This window comes from Phyllostomus discolor, chromosome 3 (assembly GCF_004126475.2).
Source record: "Phyllostomus discolor isolate MPI-MPIP mPhyDis1 chromosome 3, mPhyDis1.pri.v3, whole genome shotgun sequence".
NCBI classification, from domain to species: domain Eukaryota; kingdom Metazoa; phylum Chordata; class Mammalia; order Chiroptera; family Phyllostomidae; genus Phyllostomus; species Phyllostomus discolor.
This window is the reverse complement of record NC_040905.2, coordinates 191,089,557-191,107,397: the sequence shown is the minus strand read 5'-3', so window position 1 is coordinate 191,107,397 and position 17,841 is coordinate 191,089,557. Positions and strand designations below refer to the sequence as shown.

General features: G+C 38.8%; 2 protein-coding genes across 5 annotated transcripts in view; one reads left to right on the top strand and one right to left on the bottom strand.

The window, feature by feature from the left end:
* The window catches only part of ABCA1 (ATP binding cassette subfamily A member 1), a 120,151-nt gene extending 116,288 nt beyond the window's left edge, over positions 1-3,863 (top strand). For all 4 annotated transcript variants that reach the window (XM_036021988.1, XM_036021990.1, XM_028505370.2 and 1 more), the window contains one exon: positions 438-3,863. In XM_036021988.1, the coding sequence (XP_035877881.1) occupies positions 438-578 (141 nt within the window). In that variant the 3' untranslated portion in view covers positions 579-3,863. The remainder of the gene's footprint in view (positions 1-437) is intronic.
* A 3,303-nt stretch (positions 3,864-7,166) lies between these two features.
* On the bottom strand, positions 7,167-16,829 carry LOC114498920 (protein NipSnap homolog 3A). The gene is made up of 6 exons (XM_028514922.2): positions 16,642-16,829; positions 13,678-13,888; positions 11,588-11,746; positions 9,770-9,919; positions 7,932-8,018; positions 7,167-7,837 (listed from the first exon to the last, which is right to left on the bottom strand). Exons 1-6 carry the CDS (start codon positions 16,699-16,701, stop codon positions 7,761-7,763), a joined length of 744 nt encoding a protein of 247 aa, XP_028370723.1. The 5' UTR covers positions 16,702-16,829; the 3' UTR covers positions 7,167-7,760.
* Positions 16,830-17,841: the final 1,012 nt, after the last annotated feature.

The window sequence follows — 17,841 nt, the reverse complement described above, 5'->3', positions numbered from 1 at the left end:
GATGATGTCTAGTTTATAGGGTTATTATGAGAAGAGACTGTTATAATCATCTTAATAACTACCATTTATTGAGCACCTACCATGTGCCATTTTGCCAGGTGCCTCAGCCCATTTAAGTAACAGCAAACAGATCTCGGCAGTTAGTAGGTGGTCAGTAAATGTTAGTGTTCACCCCCCTTCCCTTTAATCAAACCTGCATAAGGCAAAGTGAATGGATGATTGAGCAGTTGGTGATTTGGGAGTCGGTATAGGTTTTTAATTTTTAAATGGTTAATGCTTTTTCAAGTATTCCCCTGTCTCACACAATTTTCTAGATAATCTATGCTATCTTGTGTTTTCCTACCTGACCTAATGTCCACGTAGGGAAAAACACAACTAAAATAAAGAAAGAAAATCATGGGGGTCTGTATAAAGGTCATCTTGCTTTCTCTTGACAGGTATTTGTAAACTTTGCCAAGGACCAAAGTGATGATGACCACTTAAAGGACCTGTCATTACACAAAAACCAGACAGTAGTGGACGTTGCCATTCTCACATCTTTCCTGAAGGACGAGAAAGTGAAAGAAAGTTATGTGTGAACAATCCTGGTCACACAGCGTGGCTCAAAGAAAGGAGGAACGGAACTTGCCCTTCCTTTGCACCGGGCGAAGAGTCCGGAGGAAAGAGCTGGAAGTTTCCGTGGGAAGAAGTAAACTGGATACTGTACTGATACTATTCAATGCAATGCAATTCAATGCAATGAAAACAAAATTCCACAACAGGGGCAGTGCCTTTGTAGCCGATGTCGTATGGCTCTCGAGTGAAAAAAGACTTGAATTTAGTTTATTACCTTATGCCTATGTAAAACTCTAGTATGGGAACCCAGTGGACATTTGGGTTTGAGATCATACTTTTTTTTTTTCCTTTGCATTCTCATTGGGGTTGCAACAATAATTCATCAAGTAATCGTGGCCAGTGATCATTTACCCAAATCCAAAGGCACGCGTGCACGTCGTCACTCATTAAGCCGTGCCATGCCAGGAGACTGGTTTCCTGGTGACACCTCTGTTGATGGCAATGAGTGCACCAGAATTACTAGTGCCAAGTTGTGCTCAGAAAGCCTGAAGCACCCTGGTGTGTCACGCACACTTTGGTGGAAGCAGTTCTACTCAGAGTCTATCGACATCATCACATATCAGGTGACAAAATGGTGCCATGTGTGGGGGCAAAGTCCTGCTTGGATCCCCTCGCCAATGAGCTGCTCTGGTGGTGGTCACATGCAAATTGTGGGTGGCTCTGGACAAGTGAGACTTGGTTTCTTTGTTACATTGTCCCTCGCTTGGAGCCATGGGTCTCCAGGGCCATCTTTTCTGGGACTCTTTCAATGCACTTACATCCTGGTAAGAAGCAAAGAACCAGCAGCCAAGTTGTTGGGGCTGTGAGCTGCTGAGGCCAGGGCACGGGATTAAAGAGATGGTGTGTTCACACCTGGCCAGGCCTGTGTCCCTGGTGTTCACTTGTCCCGACTGTCCGCCAACACGGTACACTGCATCTCAAGATCTCATCTGACACAGTGTAGTTTCATTTCTGGCTTTTTGAATTAATCTAGCATACGAAAAGGTGGAGTCGTATTTTGACAAAATCTTTGTACTTGTACTGTTGTTTGGGATTTTAAGTTCTATCGTTGACTTCTGAAACCTTAGAATGGCCTCTCTGTGGAAGCCTGTGGCAGAAGGGAGTACGGCCACACTGCCCTGCCAGCCGTGTTTCCCCATGTAGGTTCCCAGGTGGATTGTCTGACTAGTGCCTTGTGACTAGAAAACAGTGTGATGGTCAAGCTGTCGTGACATTGTATTTAAGTTCCTTTAAGATCATTTCAAATACTCTTCATCTCAGTTCATTAATCAAGTTTGTTTCTTGAGTCTGTGTTATAGCTGAGTGAGTGTGGGCGGATGGATGGGGTGGGGAGGAATTAAGATTCAGACTTCTTGTGCCATGTTGTTTAGCTAACTGGTTTGCCAATACAGGGTGTTCAGCTGTGGTCGTGGGGTCCAAATGAGAGAGAATTGGACCGCCCACTTCTTGAAAATAGCAGCAATGCAAAAGTCAAGAGTGTTTAAATGTCCTAAGGGTCACACGACTTCAACAATGAATATTTTTACATAGAGAAGACAGCTAGTTTTAAAAGTTGTTAAGCAAGACAATTTGTGCTTATGGCTTTTAGTAACTTCAAATAATTGTCTTTGAAGGTCTTGATACACAGTCCCAAATTTTTCATCTCTAAAATCACTAACCTATCATGGAAAAAAAAAGAAGTATATTTCAGGTTTTTCCAACCCAGTCCTATATATATTTTTAGTAAACACTTTATAAATATTATTTTACTAATGCTTAATGTTACCTGTCTTGAGACAACAAACATATGAGGGAACTACTATTTGGTGAAGTTCAAGTGATCTTTCATTACTTGTTTTCTAAAATTTATTAACTCTAAGGATGTAAAATTTCAGATCTATTTTAAATTAATTTTTAGTTTTTTAAAAATTTACAGAATGTTATTACATAACTCATTGATTGGAAAAGAAAATGACTTTTAGAAATTAATGCCAAAGTTGTTTTCTAAAATGACAAGCAAGTAATGAAGGCGTAGTTCCAAACACTAGAGATCTTTTTGTTTTATGCTAAGATGATATAAAATTCATAGAATAGTTTCTCCTTGTTCAGTATTTTTCAAAATTAAACTTGTTTCCCATTTCATTAGAATGACGTTTGAATTTTCTACTATATCAAATCCAACAACAGATTCTTGCTTTAATTACTCTGATATCAAGGCCATATTTTTAAAAAAATTCAAAGGACACTGTGAACTATTTTGAAAAATATACAATGTTTCAATATAGATTTAAAAGGATCTCTTCTGAAGCTAGAAACAATCTACAATTACACATCAACTTCATTAATACTGTTACCTTTTAGACTATTTAAATAGTAATCTTTTAAATTTTCCTGTGTAAACGTAAGTATAGTGGAAATTTTTACCAACTCTATACTCAAGTAAAATTTCTATATATTCCCTGTGGAAATATAACTATGTGAGTTTCAGACATTCCCAAGTGTTCAAAGATTTCTGCTTTTGCTTCTTTTGGACATCTTGGAAACCTTAGTAACAACTGTGAATATAATACATACAAAAGAAAACAAGAACAAAGCCCTCTATACCTAAATGCCCAGTTCATTGTTTGTTTTTTTTTTTTAAACCAAACCTCAAACTACTGTATTTCAGTACCTGTACTGAAAGCAATGCATTGTGACTATTAAATGTTGCACATCATTCATTCACTGTATAGTAGCTGTTGACTAAAGGGATTTGTCTATGTTTTCTTTTTGTGGTTGTATATATCAGGAATTTTTCTTCCCAAAGAGCCATGTGTCATAGAATATTGAACCACTTTGATAATAATTAATTTGTACCCCTGTTACTATTTACTAGTAATAATATAGTACTATAATAATATTGTTCTAATTCTCATTAAAATTGTTGCATCCCTTTTATAGAATGTTTATATTTACATAAGGATTAAGTATTCTTCTGATACCCCGGGATGAAGCTATGTTTTTGTGCTTTTTCTTTGTCATTGGCCCTTCCTTCATTCCAAGCACTTTATGTTGTCTGTAACGGGATCTATTTTTGCACTGGAATATCTGAGAATTGCAAAACTAGACAAAAGTTTCACAATAGATTTCTAAGTTAAATCATTTTCATTAAAAGGGAAAAAAAGAGAAAAACATTGCATTTGTCTGTAACTTTATATGAAGTATTAAAGGCGTATTTCTATGTTGTAATGAGTCACAAAATAAAGCTGTGACAGTTCTGTTGGTCTAGATGCATTTGTGTGTGTGTGTGCATTCGTAGCACCACCTACTGTTAAAGCAGTTTGGCTCAAAAGTAGAAATTTTAGCAAAGGCTAAATGTCCTGTCAATCACAAAAGAGAACTGAAAGGATTACTTGGCAATTTTAAAAAAGGCATTTTGTTTTTTTTTTTTACTTTCATGATTCAGTTAAGAAAGTAACTGAGATTAAGTAAGTTTAAACGGTTTTTAGTTAAACTTACTCTGCTTAATGATTATGAAGCTGTGGAGATTTCTGAAAATCCTCTGTAGCTAAGACTATTTAATAAAAACCTCATTTCTTCACTTGATAGTAAGGAAGCGACAAATGCAGCCTCTAGTGCTCTTTTGATTATTCAGCCAAAAACACAAGGACACAGGGTGGCAAGGGTACGGCCAGGTGCTGGGAGTGGTGGAAGGGTGAGCACACAGAAAGGAGAGTGTGGGCAGAAAAGTGATACTAACATCAGAGACGCCTTCCCTTTCTCCAGTAGCAAGTGCTGTGCAGTCGACACCCGAGATTATGTAGTGCTCTGTTGAGGCGTGCAGATGTATTTTTCATAGCTAATAAGCAATTACAGTCTCAGAAACGATGTCTGTTTATTTTGGTACTGGAAGAACACCCATCAAACACCCCATATTAGGCAGCATGGTGGAGCCGTGGCTGTATTTGTGACCTTTTCTGCACAGCTATAGTGTCGTGGAAGGGGCAGTCCTTTGCCTAAGGTGCGGATCTGAACTTGGATTGCGCCTGGCAGACCACTCAACATCAGCATCACCCCTTTGTCTTTCCCCCCTCAACGTTCACGTGACAGCATCTTCAGTGAAATTGATTGAAAACTGTGTTTCTTTGCGAAAAATGACAACTGAGGGAGAGGAACAAAATCACTGAAAAATGAAGAGTTAATTTAGATGAAAATGTTACCCACGAGTCTTGACCAAAACTTTCTCTTATTTAGAGAAGAGCCAATATAAACATTTACAGATTTAAAAAAAAATCTGGAAACTTTGGAATACTAATGAATACATTAAAATATAGAAAAGCATAACAGAAAATTAGCTATCTTTTCCAAGTGTTTATTGAGTTGCCAGGCACCTCATTTAATCCTCAATTTATACCTGCCCTAGGAGGTAAGTAGCACCATTTGACATATAGTAAATTGTGGCTCAGAAGATAAGGAATTGTCTAAAATTATACAGCTAGTAACTGGAAGAGAGTGCTTCTTTTTCTTTTTTAAATTAAGTATTTTTCAAAGGGGGAAGGGAAGAAGAAAGAGAGGGAGAGAAACATTGAGGTGAGGGGGAAATAACCTGCAGCCTAGGCATGTACCCTGACTGGGAATCAAACCAGCAACCTTTTGCTTTGTGAGATGATGCCCAACCAACTGAGCCACACTGGTAAGAGCCAGAGAGTTCTTTTTGGTGAAGTCGGGTATCAGTTAAAATTATCCTGATCAGTACGGTATCATTATACTGTATTTAATGACCTCTGTTATGTGCCAGATACTTTGCTAGGTTCTGGGGATACAGTGTTAAAAGAAGACAGAACTCCTGCTCCAATGAACTTAAATTTCAGTGGAGAAATTACATTCACACAATGGATATATGGACAAACAAATACAATGAATTTAGAGAGCAGTAAATACCAAGAAGATGAAACATGGTAATGGGATAAAGATGCAGAGGAATCCGAGATGGCCCAATGGAGGAGTGACATTTAAGCTCAGATCTGAATAAAATGAACAGAAGGTGCCAGCATTTGAAGGTGGGCAAGAAGAACATTTCTGGAAGAAAGAGCACCTGGTGCAAAACCCCCAAGGGAGGAAACGCTTGGCAAGTTGGGGAGCAGGGGAGAGAACCACAGTGTCTCCAGAATGGGAGGGAGGGACTCAGAGAGGCAGAACCGTGGTAACCTACCTGGACTGTATTGTCAGTGCAGTGAGGAGCCACTGGAGAATTTTAAACAAGGTGGCTGTTTGACCTAATCTGTTTTCAGAAAGAATGCTGGCTGTATGGGGAGAAAGGATAGTAGGGAGGCTAAGTAAGAGATGGTGGTGGAGGGTAGTCACGACAGATAGGGAAGAACAGGAATAATCAGGGTCTGACAGGCTGCATGGATGTGACGAGGGAGAGGGCTGTCAAGAAGACTTTTTACTTTGTAACCCAAAAACTAGGTAGGTGGTTGTGTTAAAATGGCATTTGTATTTCAGATTGGAGCTCAGAGGATGTGATAGGAAAGAAGATAAAAATGCGTGAATCGTGAGCACATTATGTGGTATTTAAACCTGGGGACTGAATGAGCTTATCCTGAGCTCTGAGACCCTACCATGTTTAGAAGAGAAGCCAGAAGGAAACAGAGGGACAGGCAGGTGAGGAGGAAGAAAATCTAACAGTATGACACCAGAGATGGATGCTCAGAATCAAGTGTTTCAGGAAGGCAGAAGTGGTCAGTTGTGTCCAACGCTGCTCAGAAGAGGACCCAGCTAAATGTGGTGAGAGGCCATTGAATTTGGAAAGACAAAGGTCCTAGTGACCCTCAGAAGTGTCATTTCAGAGATTGACAAGGATGTAGGCTTGAGGGGCTCGGAAGTATAAGAGGTAAGGAGGGGATGATGGTGAATACACTCAACTCCACAGTCTTGCATTGAAGGGAAGCAGAAAACATGAGAACAGCTGGATTATTTGAATTCTTGTCTGTTATAATAATATAGGCTGCAACTGAGCAATATCTCACCTTTCTGATTATTTTTTGTTTTTTTAGTTCTTTAGCCATTTCTCCTATGAGAAACCTTACACACTGAAAGTTGTCCAGATTTCCCTTAGACAGCTCATTCATAATTGCTATTTTATTTATTTCTAATATGTCTCAGAAATGTGAAATAATACCATCGTAAACACAGACTATCAAGAGTGCTTGGAAGCACCAAACCTAAGTTCAGAAAGCAGAGGGGCACTCAGGAATGGAAACAGAGTGTTTCCGGGAAAGCCCGGGCAGCCTGTGGTGGCCCTAAAGACACTCTCCTGGTGTGACTACCATGCCGGTCTCTCAGTGTAACTTAATGTTCTCAATTATGTTGCTAAGTTATTACTGTGTCGTTACCCGACAGCAACACAGTGAAAGCTCTCAGGAAGATAATACCATTATAAAATGCAAATTGAAAAACCCAGAACGACTACAGAGGCATTTATTAGGGCAGCATTCCCATAACCATAAAATCTCTTTAAAAACAAATTGATGTTTCAAGAGTCTTTGTTAGTGATCCAAAATGAACAAAAATTAATAAAATTAAATGAACACATTTCAGCATATGACACAAGTCTTCTGAAGGTTTTTTTTAACAGAGACCTAATTGACTAATAATTAATGTGAAAACCATAATTGATACAGATGACACAGGTGTTACTATACTTTGCCAAGGTAAAGAAATACATTTTTTCCAATATTCTTATATTACAAAATAAACTTTACCGGGCAAAAAGTTATTTTAAATCTCACAAAAAAACAGGCATGTTGAAAATATAGACATTGCATGTCCTGTCAGGCACAAAAATGTAAAAACATCACTTAAATACAAGAAAATGCTATAAAGCCAAGGGTCGTCAAAATAGAGAATAAGAGATAACCTGAAAGAAATGAAAACTAAAGATCATGAATAGTTGCAACTACTTCTAATGTAAAATAGCTACTGAAATGCCATGGGGAAAATGAACAGGACTGTTTTCTGAGGTGGTAACGACAAAGAACAGAGATGGCTTTAAAAATACAGAGACGTAGCGAATTAACTTACCACCTTCTTCAAATAAAAGTGAGATTCGCTTGGGAGAACTGAAGTACCATTAGCAGACACATCTTAAGACACTTAATGAAAATGCTTTGTACTTTGGTGGGAAACTATTTCAATGGTGAAAATGATGTAGGGATCAGAAGCATATTCTGCTGAGACACTAGGTAATTGACACTTTCCCGAACTGGAAAACAAAACATTGTATTAAGAGGCATATCAAGTTATTGACTAAATCAAATTTGTCCTAAGAGCAGCTCATGCCTAGTGACACAGCTTACCAGCTGCCACGACCCTGGGATCCTCATGAGACTGGTGTCTCCCAGCTGCACGGCTGTCTGCATTCTCATTCCACCAAAGAGCATGAACTGCAGAAAGAAACCCAAAACAGATTCTAAAGTCTATAGCATTACTAAAAATAAATACAGAAAAATTAATCAGATAAGTTCAGTCTTATTCTTTAAATCAAAATAGTATCAAGAAAGTAAAACCAAGTGTGCCAGTGGTAAGATTTGAGGTGGGTTAAGAGATATGGGAGCAATATTGATAAATTGATTAATAAACTGGTTTTATAGATACAATAGAAAGCTGGACAGGAGAGGTAAAGTAATACAACAAAAGGCATGGATAATCAAGACTAGACCCAGGTGTCATTTTTTTCCTACTACATTTTATTTTTGAAAAAGCAAGATCATAAGAAAATTTTGTATTGCTGAAAATTTGGGTGTAAAGAATAAAAAGCATAATTTTAACTGCCCAGGGAAAGCTTCTATTAATATTTAGTGTATTTTCTTTAAAAAATATAAGCAAAATAAAATGAGGTCTTACAGATAGATGATGCATATGATGGACATGTATGTCTATTTGTGTGTTACAGGTATATATTATATATATATATACTCTGATTACTTTGCCTTTATTCCCTAGAGCAGCATAACAAAAGTGAATTTCCTGAAACCCTGGGGTGCACAAGTCAGACAAAAGTGGTTCCCTATACGTAACGAATTATTAAATTTCAGAGCTGAGTGCTGCCTAGAAGTTAACTATCATCCCCGTCAACCTCTACTGCCCTCAAGCTCCTATGGCTCAACTGCTGCTGCTGAAATCCTGATGATCCTCAGCTGTAGCTTCAACAATGAATAAAAAGAACTCTCCCCTCCTTTTAGGATCATAACCCACTTGGACTTTTACAATTACTGCTTTAGATTTTTCACAAAGCATCTTTACAGTAATCTATTTTAAATTTTTTTCTGAGAATTAAAATCTAGCCCACAATTTTATGATGTGAGATGCTAGGTGCCATTTTCGATTAACATAAGGATTTGAGGGAGGGGTTGTTAGAGGTATACCTAGCACTGGGAAGAGTAATCAAGGGATTTTTGTTGTTCTGCTTTTAAAAAGTTAAGCCTGCATGTATAGTGATGTGTATTTATACTGTAGTAAACCTATATAGTATTTATAGATCCAAGAACTAAGACACATGTAACATCTACCAGGATGAAATCTGCACTGAATACTTAAGCTGATGACTCATACCATACTTCCAAACAGGACACACTTTATTCATTCTGCTTCCAAATTCTACCTGCCAGTATCCAACCAGCTCAGAGTGAGCTGTCCGAAGATGTATGTGTTTCCCTGCATCATTTCTTCATTTGCTTTTTGGCTTAGAAATATAGTTCTTGTCCCTATTGTTAAATAAATTCATCTATATTTTATTTTTGTAATTCTGTTCCTTTTTTCTACCCCAAGTGACTGACAAGGATGTAGGCCTACCCCAAGTAATATTCTTTTAAAAAATTTAAAAAAGTATATTCAGAGGGCTATAGGATAAAAAGAATAGACAATTTCTTGAGGTTCCTTGCAGACTTCAATTTTATCATTTATCTGTATCATGGAAAACAACATTTGGCTTTGAAACAGGCTTCATAAGGTGTTAGCATTCTACATAGTAAGAGTAAAACAGGTTTTTTCAACCCTTAAAATTACAAAAAACCCCTGAAAATTTGGCAATAAAAATCAAAATATATGCCATAATGAAAAGAGACAAATTGACCCAAGGAACTTAGAAGCTCACCAATATCTTTTGCAGTTTCATAAAAGAAATGGGCAATTGTACCTCTGTTGAGTGCTCCGTATTCTGTGTGGAAAACTCCGACTAGTTTTGAGTAGCCTAGATTGACATGGGCCATAACTGCCCTTTTAAAGGCATCACCCCACAGAGCTGGCCCACCTGGTTTCATCTGAAAAGTAACCAGTTCGTAGACTCCTAGGGTAGACAGAAAAATCATTATTTTACAAAAGATATTCAAGAAATTTCTAATCAGGTTAGTATGGTTCCAGTGGAAGGCTAACATACATATACAAAGTTGGAGGATCATACATGTATCCATGTTTATGTGGACATATTTATGAATTCGTTGCATTATTTTTCCTTGCTTTCATGTTTAGAAAGTCCTTGTCCATGTTAAGGGTCAGTTGTTAAGTTTCTTATGCAAAACAGAAAGGAAGCTATGTCAAGCTATTATCTGAAATATTTTTAATCTATATAATTTGTCAATAAAACAAATATTGAGAAATTGTAATAGGATTAGGATTTTTGAACTGCCCAAGTCTACACTTTAAGGTAAGAAATGAGTAAGAAAACAATTTTTTTTTAAAAGATTTTATTTCTTTTATTTTTAGACAGAGAGGAAAGGAGGGGGAAAAAGAGAGAAAAGTATCAATGTAAGGTTGCCTCTCACATGCCCCCTACTGGGGACCTGGCCCAAAACCCAGGCATGTGCCCTGACTGGGACTAGAACCGGCGACCCTTTGGTTCACAGGCCACTACTCAATCCACTAATTCATACCAGCCAGAGCAGAAAAGAATTTCCTGATCTATATTTCTTTCTTCTAATTCTGAGAGAAAATACTTTTTGTTTGTATAATTTCCTTCTATAGGATTCCATTTCTAAGAGGGACAGCAAGCAAACAATGGACCCAAAGTGATATCTCAGATTTTGAGGGAAAAAGCCCTAAAAACCTGAGGAAGATAGGCTTATTATTCCTAAATATCCAGATAAACACTTGAAAAGCATTCTACCTCCAGTAAGAAGGATGGAGCAGATAAAAGAGAAAGAAACTAAGGGACAAATAGATTTGAGAAGTAAAAGAAAAAAGTGTAAAATTACTAGAGAATTATGAACAACAAATAGGAAGAGAACCAAGACTTGCCACTATTCTAGAAGCCACTCAGTTCACTGGACAGTGCTGAAAGCTGAGGGGAGGCCTGGGTGGACAAGGATCAAAATGAGACTAAAGTAACACTACAAAATTTGTGTTATGGGAGAAATACAACAATGTTTAGATTAGTTTATGCTTTTTAAAAATCTGACCTTTTTTAAAAACTAGGTCGAGGTAAATATTTCCTTAAAGTCAGCAAGAAAGTGAAATCAGCAAGAAGACAGACCTTTAGCAATTACTTTCAAACTGAGAACTAAGAAAGAAAGCAGAAAAGTTAAAATAAAATAATAGAACGTATCTGTTTAAATTAATTCATTCCCCCTACTCTTATAAGCCAAGATATACTTAATGTTTTAAGATTAACTATAATTCCATCAAACTACAACAAAATTTCATACATTATCCTTCACTTACTTATATATATTTTTTCTCTGCGGTAAATCCCCAATTCCTCAACCTTTACTCCTCGACCCATGTCAACTTTTTATATTCATACCTAAACTTTAAGAGCTTTTCAAAAACTGGAAAAACCCTTCTAATGCGTATTGTCTGAATGAGAAGCAAAGAGCTCAAATTCATTTTATGTATATAATCACAACATATTCCTAAGACAAAGGACTGCTGTATTTTTTTCAATGAAACTTTAGTTTTCATCGTTTGAAATCTTTAGTCATTTATCAAAATTCCAAGTGGCCAGGAGGGAAGGACTTACCTTCTTTTGGAGGCTTTTCTAACTTGCACCATGGCACCAGGTAAGTAATCTCACTCTCTTGTTTATCGATCAGAGCCAAATTCGGAATGAGAAATTGTTCTTGCCATTCCTTATCTTTGGCTAAGGCTTTCCGAACTTCAGTTCGATGAGTGTGATTATCTATGGGAGGAAAAAGAGTAAGAAAAGTCAAAATTTGCTCTTTTAACATCAGTGCCAGGAGTGTCCAACCTGTGGCCCGCAGGCAGCATGAGGCACAAAATCATAAATTTACTTAAAATCTATCTTTAGCTCACCAGTTGTCATCAGTGCGTGGGTGGTTAGTGTGTGGCCCAAGACAACTCTTCTTCCAGTGTGGCCCAGAGGTGCCACAAGGTTGGACATCCCTGACAGACCTTTTCTGGGTTTCACTTAATTCAGCAAATGTTCATCAAGGCCATGTAGGAACACCAAGTTATCGCCCTGGAGATACCACCCCTCTGCACCCAAAACAGATGTGACATATATCTCCATATTTCTCGTGGCCTAAAAGGGGTGTAGAAATGTAAACAGCTAATGATAATGCCATGAGTGGACGTTATAGCCTCTACCATTTAGTAGGTAATTGTATGACTTGGGTAAGTTATTGAATCTGTGTCTGTTTCTCACTGTGAAATGGGGATAATGATACAGCATCTATACTTCCAGGGTTGTTGTGAGGACAAAATGAATTAGTACGTGAAAGGAGCTGAGAACAGTGTTTTGGCAGCTAGTTAGTACTCAGCATATGTGAACTGTTCTTGTTACTTTAATTGAGACATTTATACTGCAGTTTGGGAAGACTATTTTCCTTTGGTGGCTGTGATGGTGGTGGTGGTCAGGTCGAGGTAGACCTTGAGTTAAATTTCACATCAATGAAATTAAGATGCGTGGTTATGGCCTCATCTTCCTTAAACAAACAGCTTCCAAAGAAACAGTGCTGATTCTTGTACTTATTGTCATCCATTCTTTTATGCTCAGTGCTATTTCTCTTCTGTTTGTTACTCAAACAGGTATATGTATTTACTAACATGTGGGCCTAGCACTATGTTTACATTAGGGCCCCATAAGACTGATCATAAAAGTTTTCCATCATTTATGCTGTAGATGAGGAATAACATTCACATCAGAGCGTAACTCAGTTAAGCCAGGACCTTACTAATAATTTTTAAATGGGACACAGTTACACATTTTACAGCATAGACTGTTTTAATTGGATTTGTTCTGTTACAACAGTGAAAATTCCTAAACTGTGGCCATGATAAGTGGAGAATAAGCACCTTTCATATTATGGTATATAAGTACTTTATATGACCAATCACTACATGAAATTATTAAAAGTGCTTTGGATATCATCAAGTTCTGATGTGGACTTCACGAAGATTTGACACTGGAGTTAACTCATTCTTCCTGTACCCTACTACAGGAAGCTGGCCAGGGGTAGGTCAGCTTCAGTAGGGGGACAATGCTGATTCCTTTGCCTCACTTCCCTAGAGCACCATAACAAAGGTGAATTTCCTGAAACCCTGGGGTGCACAAGTCAGACAAAAGTGGTTCCCTATATATAACGAATTATTAAATCTCAGAGCTGAGTGCTGCCTAGAAGTTAACTATCATCCCCATCAACCTCTACTGCCCTCAAGCTCCTAGGTCTCAACTGCTGCCACTGAAATCCTGATGATCCTCAGCTGTAGCTTCAACAATGAATAAAAAGAACTCTCCCCTCCTTTTAGGATCATAACCCACTTGGACTTTTACAATTACTGCTTTAGATTTTTCACAAAGCATCTTTATAGTAATCTATTTTAAATTTTTTTCTGAGAATTAAAACCTAGCCTACAATTTTATGATGTGAGATACTAGATACCATTTTCGATTAACATAAGGATTTGAGTGAGGGGTTGTTAGAGGTATACCTAGCACTGGGAGGAGTAATCAATGAATTTTTGTTGTTGTTCTGCTTTTTAACAGTTTAACCTGTATGTATTTATAGTAATATAGATCCCAGAACTAAGTCACATGTAACATCTACCAGGATGAAATCTGCACTGAATATTTAAGCCGATGACTCATACCATACTTCCAAATATGAAACACTTTATTCATTCTGCCTCCAAATTCAACACTCCAGTATCCAACCAGTTCAGAGTGAGCTGTCCGAAGATGTACGTTTTTCTTAAAATTTTCCAGAAACTCATTCATCTTTGAAGGCTTAAGATAATAGGTACGGAATTCATAGAATGTTCCATCCCATTGTCTAGGTCCTGTAGCAAAAGATGAGCACACCTGAAGAGAGAGAAGGCAAATTCAAGTATTTGGGAAAGGTAGGGTTCATAATATTGTGTTATACCTGAACCTGAATTTGGAAATAAGGGACACTCATTGGACTCAGTCTATGTTTGTACCTCTGCTGTCATCTCTGTTTGGACCTTTGTTTAGAGATAGGTCAATAAAGGTAACTAGTCTTAAGTATGCTGAATAGCTACTGTTTCCGGGCAGAGGGCCACCATTAGCTACCTTTTGACAAGAGGTTAATCATAAGGAGGCAATGGGGTCTGAATCAGCGTCCTTTACACAAGAACTACAATTAGGGCTCTAATAAGTTTACAAATGTTTTACCTTAGTTAGCCAATAGTCTATGTTTAGTAGATACTATACATGTTACAGTTATGTATTTAAGTGAACTTTATAAAATATGCAGGTGTTCTGGGAGGCATGATGAAAATGTGTTTCCTAGCAGAAAACTCTTTATGAATGCTGTAAAGAAAAAATTAACAGGTTGGAACTGTCTGAACGATTACTGGGTTTAATTACAGATGAATCTGAAGAAGGGCATTTAATACATCTGATTTTACCCCGTCGATGAAAATATACCTTAAAAACCATTAGTTCTTTCTGTATTACTTGCATGCTCACTACATAAATTTTGTTTTAATTTAGTTCCCCTAAATCTGAGCAAACTTAACTTTAGGTAGGAAATGTCTTGCCAGAAATTATCCTCTGTGTATTTATATGTGTGTGTGTGCATACACACACACGGCATTTGTATTTACAAACCCATCTTATTGTAGGTTTGTTATCATCTGCCAATGTTCTGAAGCTGACTAATCAGCATTACCTACTAAAAGCTTTGGTACAAAGTTATGCACAAATTATATTGACTACTTAGTATGTCAGATGAACTCTGTAGACTACTTTCTCCGACATACTTTTGGTTAAAACACACACAAGTGTCTTTGTATCTATTTAATTGTGTAAAATGTTATAATTCTAATGATCTTTTTCAGTCCATGTCTACAAAAGTTATGTTCCTGTTGCCCAAGTGTCTAAACTTCTCTGGAAAGCAGGTGTTCCCACCAAAAACAACTGCAACTGCTCCTACTTTTGGATGACAAGCTTTTTGTGCCATTTTAACTAAATTCTAATAAGACAATGTTATGCAAATAAACTGCCTAGTATTACAGTTTAAAAATAATTATAAATTATATCACAAAATGGGACAGCGAGGGTATTTGTAACAACTACTCTTTAGGTTTAGATTCTCAAGGCATTTGTACTTGGAAACAAATATGTGGTCAAAGGTATGAAAGCGAGGGTCCTTATGACTTTAGTTAGATGCAGTTTTAAATCCTACTCTAAAAATAATGTCTCTCTCCATATCTACCACTCCAAGACCTAGCCTTTCCACCAGATAATCAGCAACCCCTGAGAGAGCAGAAGACAATAGCCCAGACCTGACTAATGGTCACAGATAACATCTTGACCTAAGTTTTGTTTTATTTCCTTATCTTTAAAGTGGTACCATTCCCTGGCTACTTTCCCATGAGACCGACCAGAAAGCTAACCTCCAGACCTGAAGAAAGGACTCATTAGCTTTACCTCACCTCTGCCCAACAAGCTCCCAGCACCACCCTGAACCCTCAAACCATAATGTCTTGTGATTTTGCTCTACATGCTATCAGAGAGTTGGAGCTTTTGAGCCTTATTAGCTTCCCATTCTCCTCGGCGGCACCACTCATAATAAAATAAATATTTCTCCACGGTAATTTTTGGCTTTGCTAGCACCGGGCAGAAAAAACTCTTTCTGTTCTGTAACAGGTGCATATTTTTACCTTTTGCAGGAGAAACAGTAACAGCGGAAACCCAGTGAAAGGCTAAACAGCAGTGAGATAAGTGTGTGTGTGTGCTTGAGAGGAGGTGATTTTTGTGGCATGCCAGCGAGTAGAACTATGCTGGGGAAGGATTCAGGCTCCCTTATTTTCCAAATTCCGGCTCATCTTCTGCAGCAATAACTTCTAATTCACGTATAAGAGAACATTGGGTAGTCATTTAATAAAGTTAAGAATAAAACTGTAAGGAAAATTCTTGGCCCTGTCCCAGTGGATTGAAAATCGGCAAGATAAAAGACTACCGCTAATCATGGGTGAGTGGGCCATTACTGGCTCATCTTTAGCCATCACCAGAAAGTCAGTCCCTAGGTTAAACCCTTCCGAGCCTGGCCGTAGAGTAAGGAGAAAAGCCTAGACGTTAAGAGGAAAAGTATCTCTGGTTAGATTTACAGACTAGACCAATTTCCAACAGTTAAGACTGAATCACAAATCATTTTGTACATTCCTCACCTAAGGTTAGATGAGTTTATCATCGTACAAGTTGTGGCAAAAGTAGATGTACAGTCGTGAGTATGCGACACAGAGTATTATTACTTATGAATTACTGTATTACTCTCCATATGGACAACTGTAAACCTACCTTTGCCCCATGCTGCACTTGCGAGAGGTTCCTGACCCCTAGTTTGGACGAGGAAGGCAGCACGTAGCTGGCTGTCTGAGCATGGGAGTTGGATGGACGCATGCGCAAGGGTCTCCGGTCGGGGCGCGCCAGCGGGTGGGCGCATGTGCGGATTCCAACGCTTTAGGAAGACACCCCTCCCTCCTCCAGCGAACAGCCCGGGAGCGTTCCCTCCCCTCCCCTCCCCTCCCCTCCCCTCCCCTCCCCTCCCCTCCCCTCCCCTCCCCCTCCCTTCACCCCCCGGCTGATACCTGAGGCGTCAATGTCCGCGCGGCCAGAGCCTTAGTCAGGACACTTCGGAAAACAAGCATGGTGCTCGGCTTGGGGCGCTGAAAAAGGCAAATATATTCTTTACTAGATTCCTCTTCCTACAGTTTCGCCACTTAGGGAAGCGACTAGCAGGACAACCGGCAGGACGCAGGCTCGGGGCGGGGCTCGGCAGCGGGAGCTCCGCCTCCCGCCCCGGGAGGCGCGGCCGGAGTCCGGTCCGGTCCGATAGGCGTCGCGGCGGGGCCAACCCCAGAGCCCTTGGCACGTTCGCGTTTGGTGTCACCACGCACCGTTGGGGGGCGCCGCATTGTTTCCTCAAACATTCTAACCCCAAACCTGAGAGGTGACGTTGGAAGTAGCCAAATGCTGAATGAGGTCGTTCCCGTTCCACCCTTCGGGCCCGTCCCGTCGTCACCCAGGCGCAGTTGCGTACGGTTCCTAAATGTTAGGGGGCTTAAATTTGCTCGTCCATTCCGCTGACAAGGAAGTAAGGGCGCGTGCGTGTGTCATGCTTTGCAATGAAAATCGTGGAGGTTATTTCCTGGTTAAGTTTTATTCGGTGTGATGGACAGAAAGTCGACGGGGGAGCCTTCGTCTTTTCTTGAAGTGCACTCTTCTATCGCCCCTTCCACCATGACCTTGTAAGGCTCCTAATAATCATTTAGATTATACTTCTCAGGAGCTCAGAGGAACGGGAGGCACCGAACCAGACAGGAAAAAGTCAAATGTAAACATACGTAGTTGGAAATAGAATGTTTTGGTTTTTTTAGCGTCAAAAGCAAAACGTGAGACCTATGATGTTGCCTCTTTATCCCTGATCATTGGTCCCCAGAGTAACTATTTTGAACATTTCATTTCATCTGTTTCTTTTAAGACTTGTTTCCTTTTTTCCCCTAAATTGTAGGCATTTTCTGGTATTTCTTGATATTTTCCGTTATAGATATATCTATTGCTTGGAAAAGGAGGATTTAGGTCTCTTACCTACCACGCCCTCCAAATACACTTCTCTTCCCACATCTGATAGTGTTCACATTAAGAACAGTTAATCATCACATTAATTTACATTAATAATTCACACTTCCTTACTCATTATATTGTTACACGCAATACATAATTAAACACAAAATTACACACAATAGTTACCTGGTATAGCAGCTTACATTGAAATAATACTGCTTACA